Raw genomic sequence first — 21,258 nt, 5'->3', positions numbered from 1 at the left:
CTTCAGTTGAGCCTGAACTGTAAGATCAAATCACTTCATCCAACTGCCAAACACTCTCCAACCTCACAGTGTCAGAAAGGCCCTAAACACGTGTAAAGCTTCCACAGCGTCATCTTGAAGGGTCGGAGTCTAGGCGTGCGCCTGTAGAAAATCCAACGTGAATCAGCGAAGGAGATTTTTATTTTCATTCTTAAATGTAATCAATTTCATTCTTAAATTCAATCAAAAATGCAATCAAAATATGAATTTTTCTATTCAATTAATATATTGCACTGTTAGTAGTGTGGAGTGCTGGCGGTGTTAAAACATAAAAAGTTTCAAATCAAAGTAAAAATTAGAAACTAAACATTTCCTTTTCCTCTTTCTCTCATACTATAAACAAACAGAAGGGCCCTGAGATGTTGGCACTCTATTACTCTCTTCTCAGCAGAACCTTTCTAATGAAATTAGTAGCAAATGAGATTTTTCTTATCAATATTATTTTCCTGTAGAAATAATTTTGACTTCCATCTAATGATATTTAAACTCAGCTAACCCATTTGTTACTGTGATAGTGGTAAATGCAGTCAAGTACATTAAACCTTTGTCATATGCTTTTTGTTAGAACATGGAGGGGGGATAGCTCAGTGGTTTGAGCATTGGCCTGCTAAACCCAGCATTGTGAGTTAAATCCTTGAGAGGGCCACTTAGGGAGTTGGGGCAAAAAATCAGTACTTGGTCGTGCTAGTGAAGGCAGGGGGCTGGACTCGATGACCTTTCAAGGTCCCTTCCAGTTCTAGGAGATAGGATAAGAACATAAGAACGGCCGTACCGGGTCAGACCAAAGGTCCATCTAGCCCAGTATCCTGTCTACCGACAGTGGCCAATGCCAGGTGCCCCAGAGGGAGTGGACCAACAGGCAATGATCAAGTGATCTCTCTCCTGCCATCCATCTCCATCCTCTGACAAACAGAGGCTAGGGACACCATTCCTTACCCATCCTGGCTAATAGCCATTAATGGACTTAACCACCATGAATTTATCCAGTTCTCTTTTAAATGCTGTTATAGTCCTAGCCTTCACAACCTCCTCAGGTAAGGAGTTCCACAAGTTGACTGTGCTCTGCGTGAAGAAGAACTTCCTTGTATTTGTTTTAAACCTGCTGCCTATTAATTTCATTTGGTGACCCCTAGTTCTTGTATTATGGGAATAAGTAAATAACTTTTCCTTATCCACTTTCTCCACATCACTCATGATTTTATATACCTCTATCATATCCCCCCTTTGTCTCCTCTTTTCCAAGCTGAAGAGTCCTAGCCTCTTTAATCTCTCCTCATATGGGACCCATTCCAAACCCCTAATCATTTTAGTTGCCCTTTTCTGAACCTTTTCTAGTGCCAGTATATCTTTTTTGAGATGAGGAGACCACATCTGTACACAGTATTCAAGATGTGGGCATACCATCGATTTATATAAGGGCAATAATATATTCTCAGTCTTATTCTCTATCCCCTTTTTAATGATCCCTAACATCCTGTTTGCTTTTTTGACAGCCTCTGCACACTGCGCGGACATCTTCAGAGAACTATCCACAATGACTCCAAGATCTTTTTCCTGACTTGTTGTAGCTAAATTAGCCCCCATCATATTGTATGTATAGTTGGGGTTATTTTTTCCGATGTGCATTACTTTACATTTATCCACATTAAATTTCATTTGCCATTTTGTTGCCCAATCACTTAGTTTTGTGAGATCTTTTTGAAGTTCATCACAGTCTGCTTTGGTCTTAACTATCTTGAGCAGTTTAGTATCATCTGCAAACTTTGCCACCTCACTGTTTACCCCTTTCTCCAGATCATTTATAAATAAGTTGAATAGGATTGGTCCGAGGACTGACCCTTGGGGAACACCACTAGTTACCCCTCTCCATTCTGAGAATTTACCATTAATTCCTACCCTTTGTTCCCGGTCTTTTAACCAGTTCTCAATCCATGAAAGGACCTTCCCTTTTATCCTATGACAACTTACTTTACTTAAGAGCCTTTGGTGAGGGACCTTGTCAAAGGCTTTCTGGAAATCTAAGTACACTATGTCCACTGTATCCCCCTTGTCCACATGTTTGTTGACCCCTTCAAAGAACTCTAATAGATTAGTAAGACACGATTTCCCTTTACAGAAACCATGTTGACTATTGCTCAACAGTTTGTTTTTCTATGTGTCTGATAATTTTATTCTTAACTATTGTTTCGACTAATTTGCCCGGTACCGACGTTAGACTTACCAGTCTGTAATTGCCGGGATCACCTCTAGAGCCCTTTTTAAATATTGGCGTTACATTAGCTAACTTCCAGTCATTGGGTACAGAAGCCGATTTAAAGGACAGGTTACAAACCTTAGTTAATAGTTCCGCAACTTCACATTTGAGTTCTTTCAGAACTCTTGGGTGAATGCCATCTGGTCCCGGTGACTTGTTAATGTTAAGTTTATCAATTAATTCCAAAACCTCCTCTAGTGACACTTCAATCTGTGACAGTTCCTCAGATTTGTCACCTACATTATTGTTGAAAATAAATTTCTCTTTGATCAAAAATGATTCAATCTGTGAAACAAATCTACATAAGAATGGCCCTACTGGGTCAGACCAAAGGTCCATCTAGCCCAGTATCCTGTCTTCCGACAGGTGCCCCAGTGAGAATGAACAGAACAGGTAATCATCAAGTGATCCATCCCCTGTCGCTCATTCCCAGCTTCTGGCAAACAGAGGCTAGGGACACCATTCCTGCCCATCCTGGCTAATAGCCATTGATGGACCTATCCTCCATGAATTTATCTAGTTCTTTTTTGAACCCTGTTATGGTCTTGGCCTTCACAACATCCTCTGGCAAGGAGTTCCACAGGTTGACTGTGCATTGTATGAAGAAATACTTCCTTTTATTTGTTTTAATCCTGCTGCCTATTATTTTCATTTGGTGACCCCAGTTCTTGTGTTATGAGAAGTAGCAAACAACACTTCCTAATCTACTTTGTCTACACCAGTCATGATTTTATAGACCTCAATCATATCTCCCCTTATCTGTCTCTTTTCCAAGCTGAAAAATCCCAGTCTTATTAATCTCTCCTCATACAGAAGCCGTTCCATATCCCTAACGATTTTTGTTGCCCTTTTCTGAACCTTTTCCAGTTCCAATATATCTTATTTGAGATGGGGTGACCACATCTGCACGCAGTTTTCAAGATGTGGGCATACCATGGATTTATATAGAGGCAACATATTTTCTGTCTTATCTATTCCCTTTCTTAATTATTCCCAGAATTCTAGACATTGTAGATTAAATAATTGTCAACCAGCTTTGGGAGTAAAAAAACACCTTTTATTAGGACATATTTTAGCTTAATATTTCCTCTTTAAATATTTAATCAGTGCAATAAAGCCATTAGACACATGGTGACTATTTCTTTCAATGAGTGCTTTTCTAATGTAATCTTATTGCATTATTACAAGAGCATTTGTGGAGTTGTTGTCTAGTGCTCCAAAGAAGACACTGGGGTCCTATTTTTCAGCTCAGCTACTGATCTATTTTGAGATTTTGGACATGGCACTTAGCAGATGTTGGCCTGTTTATCTGTAAATTGGATAGAATAACACTGTTAACAGGCCTAAAGTCTGTAAAAGTGCTTTGAAAACCTTGGATAAAAGATGCTTTGAAAGTGCAATGTATTTCAAAATATTGTATTTGCTATGGGTTATACTAAACATTGTTATGGGTCAGGTGTGGCTGTCTTCCATTCAGAATAAATATAAAGAAGCTATTGTACTTAGGTAGCTGAAACAAAGGCAGCAGCACCCAAAGCCAGGCACGTAGAAACACTGAGGCCTTGGCTACACTCAAGACTTGGCAGTGCTGCCGTGGCAGCGCTGTGAAGCGCAAGTGTAGTCGCAGCTCTCTCGCAGCACTGTAAGTACTCCACCTCTCCGAGGGGAATAGTGTGCAGCGCTGCAGGCACTGATTACACTGGTGCTTTACAGCACTGTACTCGCTGTGCTCGGGGGGGGGGGCGTTTTCACACCCCTGAGCGCAGCAAGTTGCAGCGCTGTACAGCGCCAGTGTAGCCAAGGCCTGAGTAGAGACTGAATCATGTAACTCAAGGTTTTTAAAATGCAGGGGTTGGGGCTCTGAATAGTGGAACTGTGTGTGCATGCATGTGTGTGTGTGAGAGAAAGAGAGAGGCAGAGGAAGGCAGACTGGGTGAGACAGTGGGACTGCCTGGACAAGCACAGTGTATGACCCTGGAAGAAGCTAGAGAGAGAGGGCTTCTGGGGTAGATGCTGGCTAAAGAGGCTTGGGGCTGTAAGCAAAGACTTTATCCACTATTGTTTGTTCTTCCTGCACTTGGTGAAGCAGGACTTTGTATATACCTTATAAATAAACAAGGCTGAATCAAATGTCTATTGTGTACAATGGGTATTCAAGACTACTGTTACAGAAGGCTAGTGAAGGGGAGTGACATGGTCTAAGCAGTGGGCAAAGAAAATGCTTTTAGCTGCTGGTTTCAGATACACTAGAGGGCAGTGCAGAGGTAGTGGAAGCACATTTTGAATAGGGAGGCAAAGGTGCACAGTGAAACCTAAATTACTCCTAGGGGAATTCTGTGCCAAAAATTAAAAAAATTCTGCACACTATTTTAAAATTCTGCAAAATTTTGCATATTTTATTTGTCAAAATAACACAATATAATCACACCAGCTTCAATTATTTTGGTAATTTATTTCAAAATAGCTGTCAACAGCATGTCTGTAACAATACAGACAACAAACAAGAGTCAGGAAATGTTTTTTGACAAATAGATTTCTTACTAGACATATTAATACAGAACTTTGAGTAATGAGGGTCCTGGAACAGGGATTTACAGAAAATTCAAAGATAATGAGGATGGAGAAGAGCCCCTGAAGCTGTGCCAGGCAGAGATCTATGTACACACTGCTGAGAGTAGATTCAAAAGAGTGAAGATAGCAAAATGATTTGGAGGAGATCCAGTGGGCAATTAGAGGCAGCGACGGCCCACAACATTTTGGCACCTGAGGTGGGGAGCGCAAATGACACCCCCATGGCCCTTCGCTTGGGCCAAAACTTTGAAAGATCTCAATTCTGCCTTCTTCCTGTTCTACTCCTCTCATGGTACTGCTCTACCTACCCCAATAAAGGAGAACTAACAACTTAAAATGCATTGTTCAAAAATTTTAAGTAACACTTAACTTTCAAATGCCTGAACAGCAAATGTAACTTTTCTTGTCTGCATAGTAAACACTGGCATTTTTATCTGTTTGAATAATCAAAGTGGTGCTTTCCGTGCTTTCTTGGTTGTAAAGATTTGAACTGCTTCCTGAAGATCCACAGTCTGGGCCAGCTCATGCTCTATTGAAATGGAAGCTGCGTTCTCCATTGGCAACGGTTACAGGAAGTTTTAGAAGTATGCGCAGAGCAACAAAAGCATTTAGAAAGAGGGTGGTCATCTTATTTGTGCACATATATTCCAGAACAGCCTTTGGAGTTGATCCTGCTGAAATGTTTCTTGAAAGGGCTTTCAGTTCATCACCTAAATCACTCTCATCAATATCGCGCATGTCATTTTGTGTCAACACTGTCTCTAGTGCCCTGCATTGCTGGTGTAGGTTTTCTTCAGGTATAGTGAGGAGTTTTGGAATATCATACAACATCCCAAATATACTGCTGTGTTCCTTGAGCTACATGAAACGTTCTTCAACTGACTGTATTGCACAATCTAGCACCTGGTTAAATAATTCAACTTTGAATTGTTGTTTGGGGTCTCTTATGGGATTATCCTGTGTCTCGTAATCAAAAGGTGGTCTTCTTCTTCAATGACTCTTGTATTCTTGAATGGGTGGGAAAATAACTTCAGTGTGAAGTTCCTCTGCCAACTTCTGTGCACTCTTCAGAACGTTTTGAAATCCCTCATCTGACCGGTAAAACTGTAGGTCTGACTTTGCTTTGTCCAGTTGTTCCATTTCTCCAGATATATCAAGGTCAACACCTTGGAGTCTCTTGCTTACAACATTTATTTCAAACAGTATGTCATGCCACAACACTAAGCCACACAGAAATTTGAAGTTATGTATGTTTCTGGTGATTCCATTGCCCTTTGCCACTTTTCTCCCACGAACAGTTCCTGTCATAGCATTATCCTCCATAATGGCAACTCTTGCATTATCTATTGTCCCAATTTGTTGTTTGATAGGCTTTATCGCCTCCACTCAACTTTCCCATCGTGTGGCACTCAGTGGTTTCAGTGTCAGAGAGGATGTTCCCAGATGTTGCTTCAAAATTTGCCGTCAATGAGTTGATGCAGAGAAAAATACATAGATGCTTTGAATTACATTAAAAAATTCAGCAGCCTCACTAGAAGCTGATGCTGCATCACTTACCACTAAGTTCAATGAATGAGAACTGCATCGGACAAAAAAAGCTCGAGGGTTTAACTCTCGGATCCGTGTCTGCACTCCTCTGTTCTTTCCTCTCATGTTGGCACCATTATCGTAGCCCTGACCTCTCATGTCAGCTATCACAATTCCTGTAGCTTCCAGATTTTTAAGAAGCACATTTGTCATACCAGCTCCTGTGGTATCATCAATGTCAATAAATTCTAGAAAATGCTCTCTGACAGTCCCCATTGCAGGGACAGTTTCACTAGGTTCTGTTGTTACAAAACACACCATTAAAGTCATTTGTTCTGTATGGCTGATGTCAGGTGTGCAGTCCAGAATAACATAGTAATATCTTGCTGACTTCAGATCTGCCACAATCTTCTGTTTGACTTTTGTTGCCAGTAACTGTATGATCTCATTTTGAATTGTTTTTCCAAAGGTAGTGGTATGTACATTTCTTGGGCGGTGACTCTTCTTAGATGCTCCTGGAGTACAGTATCAAACTCAGCCATCAGCTCCACAATTTTAAGGAAGTTTCCATTGTTTGGCACATACAGCTGATCTGAAGTGCCATGCAGTGCTAGGTTTTGCTTAGCAAGCATTCTCACAATGGCAATGAGCCTTTTCAGAACATTTTGCCAGTAAAGAGACTCTGATACAATCTTCTCCTGACGCTAATTTTCTATGGTGGCCTTTAACCTTAGTCTTATCTCAAGCTCTTTCCACCTATGGAATGCTCTGGTGATTTGCTGCCTTCTCATGGCATGCCGGATTTCTAGTCAGATTTTTCCAGTTCTTTGTTCCTGTAGAACCCAATGTGGCTGGAACATTAGACTGGAAGAGTTTGCAACAAAAACAGTATGCAGCATTCTGGGTTTTTGAGTACATAAGCTATGGCCTCCCCACTTTGTCACCATTGCGGATTTCATGCCAGTAATGTGTTGGATGAAAACTTCTATTTTCATTGTCTTTGGGGAACATGAAGTTTTTTCACTTGCTGTGGTCCATGCAGTACAAGGAAGTCCCTCAGGCTACTGCTCAAGTGGGTCCACAGCAGGGCCGGCTCCAGGAACCAGCTGAGCAAGCAGGTGCTTGGGGCGGCAAAGGGAAGGGGCGGCACGTTGGGCTGTTCGGCGGAGGGTCCCTGTCCCTCTCGGAGGGAAGGACCTACCGCCGAATTGCCGCTGAAGAAGAAAGCGGCGCGGTGGAGCTGCCGCTGATCGCGATCATGGCCTTTTTTTTTTTTTTTCCCGCCGCTTGGGGTGGCAAAAACCCTGGAGCCAGCCCTGATCCACAGTCCTGGATCATCTAGACTTAAGGAACTAAACTCAGCAGCAGCCGTTTCTTGCGCCTCCACCACACTTTCTCTGATCTACACTTTTCTTCAGGAATGTGCAACATGGTTACATTTGAGATGGAGATATGGATGCTGCAGTAGCTGCCAGGTCACCTGCACTCTGACTAACTGGAAGATCAGGCATCTCCTCACCACTCTCATCCTCACTGGGGCCAGAAGGCTCACTGTGAACATTTGTGTCTCTGTATCTCAGGAGAGCTCCTTCCTGCTTAGATAGAAAAGCTTCTTTTGCTTTCTTTCTTTTTCTGAATACTGCCCCAGCGGGGCGTTTTCTTCTTTCGCTCAGACTGCTGTTCTGTGCCAGCTATAGTGGCTCTCAACACTCAATTGAAGGGGACAAATAAGCAGGCTGGTAGCAGGGCCTGAGTGAGGGAAGATAACAGCATCTTAAGGGCCCAACTGACTCCTACCTGCCTGTTATGTCTCTTGTACCCTCCTTCCTCCAGCACAGCACTCCACCATCTCTGTGCATCTAGAGCAGAGAGAATACACATGCACCAGCAGCAGACACAATTTTCTACACTCTGGGTCCTAGTGGCATCCCCCCACCATCTGGCACCTGAGGCGGCCGCCTCAGTTCGCCTCATGGTAAGGCCAGCCCTGATTAGAGGGGAAGATATCAGGCCAACTGTTATATATGACTCATTCAGGGAGCTAAGGAGTGGAGAATAGAGTTGGTTGGCAGGCTTAACCCTGTCTGTCAGTGCTGTGAATTTTCCACACCCATGAATCATAGAAGCATAGAAGAATAGGGTTGGAAGAGACCTCAGGAGGTCATCTAGTCCAACCCCCTGCTCAAAGCAGGACCAACCCCAACTAAATCATCCCAGCCAGGGCTTTGTCAAGCTAGGCCTTAAAAACCTCTAAGGATGGAGATTCCACCACCTCCCTAGGTAACCCATTCCAGTGCGACATAGCTAGGTTGACCTAGTTTTTAGGTGTAGAGGAGGCCTAAACAGATTTAAAATAGTCTTCAATAATGTCTTGCCTTTTGTTACAGATTGTTCACAGAACCCTAGCAGCAATGTTGGGCTCCTTGGCAGCTTTAGCTGCATTAGCTGTGGTTGGTGAGGTAAGTTGCAACATTTCAAGTATTCAGTTTATTTCTGTGCATTGTATCATATATCCACACATACTTATTCCTGTGAAAATGGTCCCATGGTGCAGCAGTCTCTATGAGACTTAAAATGCTGCAAGAACAGTATTTGTATACTCTGTGAATTCCTGTTCTTGGGGCCATGAAAGAGAGATGCAGTCTTGGCTCCAGATGGGGAAAAAAGAGAGCAAGGCCAACTTAATGGTATGATATTCTGATTCTGCAGGAACTTGAATAAAACCATTTTCAGCTTAATTCAGATTTACTCTAATTTAATCTACTTTACTGTGTGATGTAAATGGGCCAAGGTGAGGCCTAGTCTAACCTTCAATTTTCTTAGGTTCTGCAAACTCTTAACTTTTTGTAGTTTATGTAAGATCTATATTAATAGTGATGGAGCTAGCACTTTTGCTAATGGATAATCTTTTACTCCATCAGGCTATTCAAATCCCATAGTTCCCCAATTTTTACCAGTAATAATCCCTTATATCTTCAAAAGTACTGAGAGAACGAAGGTCTGAGTGATGTAAGAGACCATATAGGCCATTAGGTTACTGAATGCATCCAGAATATACAGAAGATTAGAGGAGTTTGGCCATTTGTATCCCCCCAGAGGAGGGGGGTCCCGTAATTGCATCTGTGGAGTCATCTCCTCCTGATCCCATGTTTTTCATATTCTTGGAAGGATCTGTCCCTGTGGTTCAGTGATGTATATTGCCAGTAAGAGTTAGAGCTTCCCAGATAAAGAAAGGTCAACCTGCCTATCCCTCAACTTTGATTGGACCATATTATTGGGCTATGAAGCTTGTAACATCTGATTTTCTTGGAAGCTCTCCAGTGCAGTGATGTTGAATGGAGCAAACTAGAATCACAACCTTAAAGGTCTAGGTGCCCCAAATAAGGTGTGATCCTTTCTGGGCCATCACAACACCAAGAAGGGCTGCCGCTTCTCCTCCTTCCAGGAAGGAGGAGACCACGACAACAACATCTGACCAGCCAACTGCCCAAGGAAGCCCACCAGCCAATGAAAGATACTGAGACCAGAGATGACATCACCTGTCTTGATGCTGATGCTCCAAAGATCAGCAAGCTAAAGAATCATTTTTTTCTCTCTAAGGCTATGTCTACACTAACAGTTTGTCAGTAAAACTTTTGTTGGATAGGGGTGTGGAAAAAACACACCCCTGACTGACATAAGTTTCACCAACAAAAGCGCCGGTGTGGATAACTCTATGTCAGCTAGAGACGGTCTTCCACCAATATAGCTACAACCGCGCATTGGCATAGAACGGCTACATGGGAGACCTTACAGTTGTGCAGCTGCAGCGATACAGCTGTGCCTCTCTAAGATCTGCAGTGTAGACATGGCCTAAGTAACCTTTTTCAATTTTGTTCCCCCTTTTAATCTGCCTGGCAAGGATGCTTGGCACCTTTATTGATTTTTCTCCAAACATTTCAAAAGTATGAACAAGAGAGTGTGTATGTGTATGTCAAAGAAATAGCGCGTGCTTATTCTAAATCTGTAGTAAATCCTAACTTAATTGCTTCATGTCCCATTGGGTTATAAAAGAGTATCTGCTCCCAAAAGGGAAATTATGGGTTGTTGATCACTTTGTATCAGAGAGAGGAAGATTAGGTAAGGAAAGAGTTAACTGTAGAAAGACAAGGTAGAAGTCATTCAGTAAGGGGCAACTTTAAGGAAGTCTGGTAACTGGTTCAGGAGCTTAAAATCAGACTATGACACCTTAAGTTTGTACAAAAATAGATCACGTGTTATATTAACTCCATGATTTAAGTCTTAACTGTTTTCATCCTATGATCTGGTCAGTTGTTGATTCCATTCCATTATTGTCAATTTGTTGATTTATTAGTTCAATTCCAATTGAAATTTTGATTTGACAATTGTGCTGTTCAATCCTTAAGTAGTCTAGTAAAAGATTTATAGTTTTAGTTAAACATTTACTTAATTTCAGGTTTGCTTTTATTAATTTGTAATAAATCCCTTACAATCATAAAGCTGTTTTTTTTTTTCAAAATAGCAAGAAGAGATCACAATACACTCACCTGGGAAAAAAATTAATGTCGTAAGGTATACCAGAGCTCCTTGGCTCTGTCCGAAAACTGATATCTTTATCCCTCACATTTTCAGCCATATTAGGTTTCCCATGGAGCCTAAACAAACATATCTACTGGTTATACTGCCTTGGGGCCACCATAGATGATAACACTCCCTCAGTGGTGTTTACTCCTTTCAAATATTTTTATCTTCCCCCATGCTCCTTAATTGACAATTAGCAAAACTATATGTACTTACTAGTTCTTTCAATCTTTGCACGTATCCTTGTGACTACTCTTCTCTGAATTCCCTTCAATTTGTCCACAGGTGAAGGTGAATGTCCTATTCTGTTAGCAGAAAGTAAAGTGAAGTGCAGTCTATAAACCAGTTTTCATTTATTTCTGTACAAGAGAAACAAACTAAAAACCTAATGTAGGTGCTAGATAATGAGCCGTTCAGGCTGTCAGTGTTTTTCAGAGATAATAGAAAAGAGCCCCCTTTGGGTACATTGCAGAAACACTAATTAATTTCTATCACAGCTTATTTAAATAGTTCACCAATTAAGTGGAATTTGAAGTTCCATAGCTAATCACTAGTTAGGTGATCCACAGGATTAACTGATAATTGTATTGTTTGATTTGCAGAGACCAAGCATGGTCAAAGTGGTGGAGTGGATTGATTATGAAACCCTGGCACTGTTGTTTGGAATGGTAAATAAAATGTAACTTTTGCTCTAAACGTGCTGGAATAATTGTAGTCAATGTCTAGCTGTTTCTTTTTATTTGTTAACATCCTTTTAACTGAGAGCTGCTATGTTGAAAATTTGGCTTCTTTAGAGTGTTTAAAAACTGCAGGCAATCAAAAACTTGGAGAAAATGAAGCACTTTGGAAAATGTTGGTCTTGGTTTCTTCCCCTCATAAAACAGGGGTGATAACTAAAACTGTATAAATAACCGATTTTTTGGTTTGCTGAGTCAAGATGGAATAACATTTCTTTTATTGGACCAACTTCTGTTGGTGCGAGAGATAAACTTTTGAGCTTGCACAGAACTCTTCTTCAGGTCAGAAGGTCAGAGCTCTTTTTCACGGCATTTTTTGGTTTGCTGGCAGCTCTGAAAAATTGAAAAAAAAAAATTTGATCCAAAATGAATAGGAAAATTGCACAAAAATATTGGTGAATTTGTCCCCAAAATTAGCATTTTAAAGGACGAGCTGGAGGAGGAGTTCTCCTATACTTTAGCCCAGAGTTTAGGGTGCTCACCTTGGATGTTGGAGAGACAGGTTCAATTCCCCTCTCTGCCTGATGTGAATAGGGTTTTGAAATTGGGTGTTCGAAATTGGGTGTTCCACATTTCAGGAGAACACCCTAGCCACTGGGTTATGGGATGTTCAGATGTGGGGCTCTCTCAGTCTCTTATTTCAGCTGTTCTACTTTGTATAAATAATTACATATACATAGGACTTAAACTTGAGTCTCCCTCATTATAGGTAAGTGTTCTAACCACCAGTCTATAGAATCATTCTCATTCACTTTCCCTGGCCCAGTGACTATTCTCTGTATTATTAATGACAATGAATAGTCATTGGGCCAGGGAAAGAGAGTGAGAATGACCCTATATCTTGGGAGGATTTGAACCTTTGTCTCAGAGCCATAACCATTGGGCTAAAAGTTAGAAGGAGAGCAGCAGGAGCCACCACTTCTGCCCCTGAAAAATATTTGTGAATTTGTGAGAAAGTCACAAATAATTTTGGGTCAACCAAAACTGCTTTTTGGGGCAAATAAACTATTAATCAATTTTTTTTGCTGATCTCTAGTGATAACACATCTCCCATTGAAAGGATCTTTGAGATCTATAAATGAAAAAGCCTGTATTACATGCCAAGTGTTACCACTATAAGACAAGATGGGTAATACCTTTAATTGGACCAACTTCTGTTGGTGAAAGAGACTAGCTTTGGAGAGCGTTATCACTCTCATTCCACTTGTTAATTTTATTTACACTAAGCCTTCCTCAAACATACTCGACTAGAGAAAGTGATTTCCTTTGTCCTAATCAGTGTTCTGTTGTGGGCCTGAATGAGCAATTGGACAAAAGCATATACCTGGCTAGACTATAATAATATATCAATTATTTGCCCACCTCTACTCCTATTAATCTATGTTGCCCTTTTGTGACTGAAATATGCTATGGTATCATAAATAGACAAAATGCACTGCCATCTACATCCATTGCCATCTATGAATTTTAATGACTTCCTGCATCCAAAAAGACTGGGGGACCAGGAAATCTCCCTGAAATATGGAAAAATTTAAATAATCTTAGGGAGTTGATGTCTTCTGGACTCTAAAGAGCACTGCTGAAGAAAACAGTGGTAAACTAATGGCCACTTTTGATTAGCGAGAAGGGCAGAGATATTTGTAATGTGTGGTGCCTACCAAGTAATTAGGAATGAAATTCACACCTGTAGAGAGGCCTGCACAAAGTCTATGCACCCCTTGCATCCTGAAATAAGATGATGGCCCTACTGCACAGATGTAAATTTTACCATAAATGCCAGTAATAGAAATCTGACTTCTGATGCGTGGCATCCTAATTTACGTCTGATGTCCTCTCCAAAAACAGGACCAAAATTGTGGCAGAGATGCAGGACTCCTTGTTAAAGCAACAAACCAAACCATTCACTTTTTTATGTGAATAATTCCATCCTTATTTCTTTCTTTTTCTGTAGATGCTTTTAGTGGCCATATTTTCAGAAACTGGGTTTTTTGATTACTGTGCAGTAAAGGTAGGTTTATTGTGACATCTTGCATTTAAATTCTTTATAGTACTGTATTTATATTACTGCAGCACTCTTACATATTTATTGAACTAATACAACTGCTGTTTAGTCAAACCTATTAGACTAAATCATACATTTAAAAACATTTATGTAAGGACAATTTACATTTGTCATACTACAAAGTAATTGTTAATTTATAATTCTTTTAAGGAGCTAAGTGTTGAGGAAGCATTTCAAGAAATGATATTTTTATAAGTTAAGGCCAGAGACCCTGATTCAGCATAATTTTAAGCATGTGAGTAGTCCCATTACGGTGACCAGATGTCCTGATTTTATAGGGACAATCACTATATTTGGGGCTTTGTCTTACATAGGCACCTGTTACCCACCATCCCTTGTCCCAATTTTTCACGCTTGCTATCAGGTCACCCTAAGTCCCATTGACTTCCTATCCACTGTGTGCAACAGAGCTGGGCTCCATGCATACTCGTCTGTGTCCAGTCCAGAGGAGAGTAGAGAGGAGGTGTGGGTCAGACCACTGGGTTTATGTTTATATATAATTAACGGCCATAGACCTTTGTGTAGGGGTTGAATCAAAGACTCAGCTGTTATTCTATATGAACAGAATGGTAGCGTGGGGTGGCTTAGGCTGCACAGCCCATGGGTTGGGAGAATAAATTCAATACTCAGTCGTCCCATTCATAGTTTCCTGTGTAAAGCTTGTTTACTTAGATTGTATTCAAGGCAGTAGATTTCCATATGACTATAAAAGGAGGAATGCAGGATTTGAAGTTAAAGCAAGAGAAAACAGGAAACCTGGATTCTCTTCTTGGTTCTGCGACAGATTCCCTGTGTTACCTTTAGCAAATCACTTACTCTTTCTGTACCTATTTCCTTATCTGTAAAACAGAAATATTTTCCTATTTCCCTAGAGTAGTTTGTAGCTAAATTAATTAATGTTTGAAAAGCATACTGAGATCCTTGATTGGCAGGCCCTAAAGAAGTGACTAGTATAACATTGTTGCACCATCTTTTATAAAGTTGTTCATTGGTCATTTCTGAAAATGAAGCTGATATGTTCCATGCCTTTATGCCATTGCTATTTGTTTGGTTTTATTAGGCTTACCAACTGTCTAGAGGCAGAGTGTGGGCCATGATTATCATTCTGTGTCTTATTGCTGCAATTCTTTCTGCATTTTTGGACAACGTTACCACAATGCTTCTCTTTACTCCAGTAACCATAAGGTATTTTATGTTATGCCTTTGGCGTTAGTTGTTTATAGCTAACCATTGCTAGTTGGTGTGTGTCAAAAATCATATTTGAGATGTTTGTTCAGCAGTTTGAATGGACCTTACAACCCCAAATGCTCTGACTGTAATTACTATCTAGAGCTACAACTTTTAAAGAGTTCAGCTTCCTTATTTTCATGTATCAGTTGTGAGCACAAATCCAAGTACTTACAGATTTAACTATCTCTGCAGTTAAGTAGGTACAGATGCAAATACTCTGAGTTGTGCCCACATTTGAATTGTAATTGCAAATTGCGCAACCCATTTAGTTCTGGGCGCAAATTGCTCTTGCAAACAGGGGTGCTGGAATTTTTGGAAAAAACAGCCCAAAACCTCTATTCCTTCATGTATAGACTAATGTTTATGTACAATTTTGCCTCCTAATGGATGATTTAAAGAAATTATAATCCCTGCTAACTGGCAGTAGTAGTAGTAACTGGCAATTATTCTGTACTGAAGAACTCTTTTTGGAATAGAAGACTCTGAATTCTATCCTTATTGATCCCATGAAGTGGATACAATCCCAGATTAATTTCATATTTCTAGATTAATAATAGTTTTTTTATTAAAACAGTGACGTTAGTTACAGCAGCTTTCTGGAAACTGCATGTGATTTGTAATTACATTTAGTTCATGTGATTATAAATCACGCTTTGGCCTGAATTTAACCTACATTCAACCTGGTAAATCCAGTTTAGTTTAAAAAAAAAAAAAACTGGGGTGGGGAAGATGGTTTTAAATATGGCATCGGGTGATGTAACACTTGCAGTCCTTATCATATTTACGTGTATAGAATTGTATGAAGATATGTGGCCCATTAAAATGTAGTTTACAGCAGGAAAGGTCTATTTTGCAAGTTGAATTTATTATAGGCTGGGAAACAGCTGGTGAATGAAAGCTCAATTTGTTTGCTGTATGATTATATTTTAAACAGATCACATCACTTTTACTCAAACAATATTTTTATCACTAACAGTAGATAAAAATGAGATGGTTAAACAAGCATCTCCAATTATGTTGCAGAATATTTGGAATTAAATAAAATGTAATTGGTAATGGATTGAAATCCTAAAAGTCTACATTCTGAAACACTGTTTACATGCAATACTTCTGTAGCATTTATTCTGTTTTATACTAACAATTCTGTAACACTGGAAGTAGGGTAACATCAGCATATGAAAGAATCTTTTATTTGAATTGCTATTAGGTGTACTTCTAAACTAGCAAAATCACAATAATTTCTACTCTAATGGTTATTCTAAAAATATAAGGTTATTATGTATATGTATATTTCTGAAAATGTCATGCTAGAGGTCATTCTTTTTATCCTGTTGTTGTTCTCCTTAGTCCTTACCTATAATTTCCCAGTGCTATTTTACACTGTTATTATCATGGAGATGAAGCTAACAGAAAAGTCTACTGATTCCATGACAATGAGGATTCAGACTTTTTATCAGTGAGGCATAAAATATGATGTTCTGTTCTTGTCATATTTTGTGGTAAATTGTTTTTAGAAATAATTCAATAAACCTTCTTTAGCTATAACTTATTTTAAAACATATTTTGAATGTCAAGACACTTTATGATTTGCAATGTTCTACAAAATTGCCTGTTTATATGGGAAATTGAAAATCTTGGATAAGTGAACTATAATGGTTTAATCCTACAGTTCAGGTAAACACATTTTAACTATCCTTCACAGCTTCCTTTTATAGACTACAGTAAGCATTTTTTTTGCAAAGTTTATCTATGCCCCATCAAGAAAAAATAGTAAAGGATCATTAAAGTTGTACAGTTATGCACTCAGAAGTCAAGGAATGACTTGTGCAACTGCAGTTCAATGCAGTCTTTAATTACATAATCTCATACTATTGCTCAAATAATACAATGTAATTTTTTACTGTACATTTTTTTTTCCTGGAGTCTTAGGCTAGGTCCACACTACCCGCCTGATTCAGCGGGTAGAGATCGATCTTCTGGGATCGATTTATCGCGTCTCATCTGGACGTGATAAATCGATCCCAGAAGTGCTCCCCCGTCGACTGCGAAACTCCTGCTCACCGAGAGGAGGAAGCGCTGTCGACGGGGGAGCTTGCCTGCGCTGCGTGGACCCGCAGTAAGTAAACTTAGTTCGATCTAGGAAACGTCGACTTCAGCTACGCTATTCTCGTAGCTGAAGTTGCGTTTCCTACATCGATCCCCCACCCCAGTGTGGACCAAGCCTTAGATTAAGTGTAAATGGGTAATATAGAACATAAGAACGGCCGTACCGGGTCAGACCAAAGGTCCATCTAGCCCAGTATCCTGTTTACCGACAGTGGCCAATGCCAGGTGCCCCAAAGGGAGTGGACCTAACAGGCAATGATCAAGTGATCTCTCTCCTGCCATCCATCTCCATTCTCTGACAAACAGAGGCTAGGGACACCATTCCTTACCCATCCTGGCTAATAGCTATTAATGGACTTAACCTCCATGAATTTATCCAGTTCTCTCTTAAATGCTGTTATAGTCCTAGCCTTCACAACCTCCTCAGGTAAGGAGTTCAACAAGTTGAAATATTTTTATGCTTTTAAATGGACACTATTTTCATTGTGATAACATCTGTTGTAACTTAGGTTTTTACATGAGAAGTTCTTTTCACTCTCTGAAATATACATTTTAATAACATAGGGTTAGATTGAGTCATAAACCCAGTTCTGTCTAAGGGCAGTGTGTAGCTGCACTGCCACTCAATCTCAGGAGAAGCCCTGGGAAGGAATTTTGACTGAAGCTCAATTTCTCCTCTGCTCCCATTTTGCTTACAGGGGGAGGAATTTATTGTAGCCATTTATAGAATACAGCTTATTTCCCCACTTCACGCAGGCTCATCTCCACTGGTCAGTATGGGGTTTTTTTTTGGTGGGGGGTTGGGGGGAAGGCAGAGAAGGAGCCAAGGCTCCACCCACTTAATTGCCTCCTTGACCTGATGGGTTTAGGAGTGGGTATTGGTTACTCAGACCCTGTGGCAGAGGCAGAGTGGTGCAGAGAGTGTTAACAGAAGGGTTCAGGGAGGCTTTCTCCCCATTGTTCTCCTTCCTGGCTGCATTAAGCTGGGTCATGTGGTGTTAGTTGGCAGCCATGTGCTGTATATTTTCTTTGCAACCAGCACCACAGCCACATTTGGGTGCAAAGCAGATGATAAGGAAGTGTTGCATATCTTTCCTTTACCTGTAGTTAGTCTTTGTCTTTTTAGTTTGTAAACCCTTTGGGACAGGGACTGTAACATTCTGTGTGTCTGTACAGGACCTAGAGAGGAAGGATGATCCAGTGGTTAGGACTAGGGTGAGTCAGGAGACCTTCGTTAAATTCTCTACTCTGCCAGAGCTTTCCTCTGTTGCCTTACGGAAATCACTTAGTCTCGCTGTGCCTCAGTTCCCCATCTGTAAAATGGGGATAATAGCACTTCCCTTTGTCACAGGGGTGTCAAGGATAAATTCTTTAAAGATTATGAAGTACACAGATACTAGAGTAATGCAGGCCCATAGAAGTACCTTAGATAGATAAAATGAGGTTGCAGTCCATATTGTTGGAGTTTGTGGGCTCTATTGTAATCTAAATAATAAATAACAAATTCGTAAAATGAAATCCTCCCAGAGACAGGGGAAACTGTAATTTGTTCACCTGTGTAGGTTTCTTACCTGTGCCCCATATTAGAGGGCTTTCCCTTCACCCCCTTCCCTGGCTCTTGTCATGCAGATGGAAAGCAGAAGACCGGAAGTCTGAAGTGCAGGCAATGCGATGTTTATTGGGCTTTAGTTCCAAGCAAGCATATTCCGAAGCCCTTCACACCAGTTGGGCTTATCTCTATACACCGATAGAGTTTTCCCCTCCCCCAACTACAGTTCTATACGCCAATAGAATCCTCTAGCTCTGCACACCGATGGCGCTCCCTCTTTCCAGTGTTCTGTTTCCAGCTCTAATGTCACAGAGCATTTACCCTATGTCCCCCTTCCCAGCTCTGACACTGCAGAACCTTGCCTGTGTCCCTGTTCCTCATTCCCCTATTCCTGGTCCCCCATTCTCCCATTCCCACTCCCATTCCCCATTCCCACTCCTTCCTCTTAGCAGGCCCAAATATACCTGCAATGCACTCCCCTAGTCACACCCCTTATAACTGATGGTTCTGGAGGGTCATGAGTCAGGGTCTTCATCTCACCCCTTTTGTACCCCATGGGAGGGGTAAGGAATGAGGTTGTGCTCCAGTCAGGGGCAGGCATTTCTCTGGTCTTTTAGTGTTTTACCTCCCCACACAAACTCCTCTTGCCCCTCCCGACTGGTTGCCTGATCTTGCTTTGAGATAAGGAGTTGAGGCAGTCTTTAAGTGTGCGCTCATATATTACACTCCCACCATACCCTGTAACACTTTTAGCTTCATCCCTTATCTCTTCCCATTGTACTAAAAGCCCCATCTGGTGGTGGGAAATGCAACACACAGCATCGTTGTCCTTCACACATATTAGTATAAGATACGAGTAACAAAAAGTCAAACCCAAAATTCTGTCTCAGGCTGACAAACAAGCCTATATGCTAACACCCCAAAGAAGTGTTCTGAAAACATTATTGAATATCTTAAAATAAGTTTAAAGAATAGAAATAGGGAGACCCTTCAGGACATACAAAATTCTGGGAAGGACATTCATTTTCCGTATATTAGTTTTACCCCATAAACTAAGGGTTAACAAACTCCACCTCTGCAAAATGTTAGCCATTTGGGCAATAATTGGTTCTATATTTATCTTAGGGATAGAATCATAGAATTGTAGGACTGGAAGGGACCTTGAGAGGTCATCCAGTCCAGTCCCCTGCACTCCTGGCAGGTCTAAGTATTGTCTAAACCGTCCCGGACAGGTGTTTATCTACCCTGCTCTTAACAGTCTCCAATGATTGAGATTGCATAACCTCCCTAGGCAATTTATTCCAGTGCTTAACCACCCTGACAGCTAGGAAGTTTTTCCTAATGTCCAACTTATACTTCCCTTGCTGCAATTTAAGACCATTGCTTCTTGTCCTATCCTCAGAGGTTAAGGAGAACAATTTTTCTCCCCCCTCCTTGTAACAACATTTTATGTACTTGAAAACTGTTATCATGTCCCCTCTCAGTCTTCTCTTCTCCAGACTAAATAAATCCAATTTTTTCAGTCTTCCCCTCATAGGTCATGCTTTCTAGACCTTTAATCATTTTTTTTTGCTCTCCTCTGGACTTTCTCCAATTTGTCCAGATCTTTCTTGAAGTGTGGCACCCAGAACTGGACACAATACTCCAGTTGAGGCCTAACCAGCGTGGAGTACAGAGGAAGAATTACTTCTCGTGTCTTGTTTATAACACTCCTGCTAATACATCACAGAATGATGTTTGCTTTTTTTTTTGGCAACAGTGGTACACTGTTCACTCATATTTAGCTTGTGATCCACTATTACCCCCCAGATCCTTTTCTGCAGTACTCCTTCCTATGCAGTCATTTCCCATTTGTATGATTGTTCCTTCCTATGTGGAGTAATTTGCATTTATCCTTATTGAATGGCATCCTATTTATTTTATACAATTTCTCCAGTTTGTCCAGATCATTTTGAATTTTAATCCTATCCTCAAAAGCACTTGCAACCCCTCTCAGCTTGGTATCATGCACAAACTTTATAAGTGTACTCTTTATGTCATTAAGTAATTGATGAAGATATTGAACAGAACCGGACCCAGAACTGATCCCTGTGGAACTCCACTCGATCTGCCCTTCCAGCTTGACTGTGAACCACTGAGAACTACTCTCTGGGAATGGTTTTCCAACAAGTTATGCACCCACCTTATAGTTGCTAAATCTAGGTTGTATTTCCCAAGTTTGTTCAGTATCAAAAGCCTTACTAAAGTCCAGCTATACAACATCCTTCACCCTTCTCCACAAGGCTTGTTACCCTGTCAAAGAAAGCTAATAGGTTGGTTTGACATGATTTGTTTTTGACAAATCTATGCTGTCTGTTACTTATCACCTTATTATCTTCTAGGTGTCTGCAAATTGATTGCTTAATTATTGGATGTCCTGAATATCTTTGGGAATCAGTATTCCTAAATATTTCATGTAAAAGGATTGCCATTGAAAGTCCCAATTTGAGAAAAGGCCTTTGTGGGCATATTTGTTAATTCCTAAAATTTCTGATTTACCCCCAGTTAATTTTATATCCTGAGAGGAGTCCAACTTTATTAATAGTGGTTAGTAGGTTAGGAA

The 21,258-nt window shown here is 40.5% G+C and overlaps 1 protein-coding gene across 1 annotated transcript in view; it reads left to right on the top strand.

Annotated features, from left to right (window-relative positions):
- Positions 1-21,258, top strand: part of LOC113406293 (P protein-like) — a 346,792-nt gene that overhangs the window by 144,462 nt on the left and 181,072 nt on the right. Inside the window, exons 10-15 of the mRNA XM_026650336.1 lie at positions 8,779-8,850; positions 11,575-11,640; positions 13,661-13,717; positions 14,832-14,979; positions 17,142-17,212; positions 18,695-18,757. Of these exons, the coding sequence (XP_026506121.1) occupies positions 8,779-8,850; positions 11,575-11,640; positions 13,661-13,717; positions 14,832-14,979; positions 17,142-17,212; positions 18,695-18,757 (477 nt within the window). The remainder of the gene's footprint in view (positions 1-8,778; positions 8,851-11,574; positions 11,641-13,660; positions 13,718-14,831; positions 14,980-17,141; positions 17,213-18,694; positions 18,758-21,258) is intronic.

This window comes from Terrapene carolina, unplaced genomic scaffold (assembly GCF_002925995.2).
Source record: "Terrapene carolina triunguis isolate 2854851 unplaced genomic scaffold, T_m_triunguis-2.0 Scaffold25, whole genome shotgun sequence".
Classification (NCBI taxonomy): Eukaryota; Metazoa; Chordata; order Testudines; family Emydidae; genus Terrapene; species Terrapene triunguis.
Note: the sequence above shows the minus strand (reverse complement) of the source record. Positions and strands in the feature narration are given on the sequence as shown.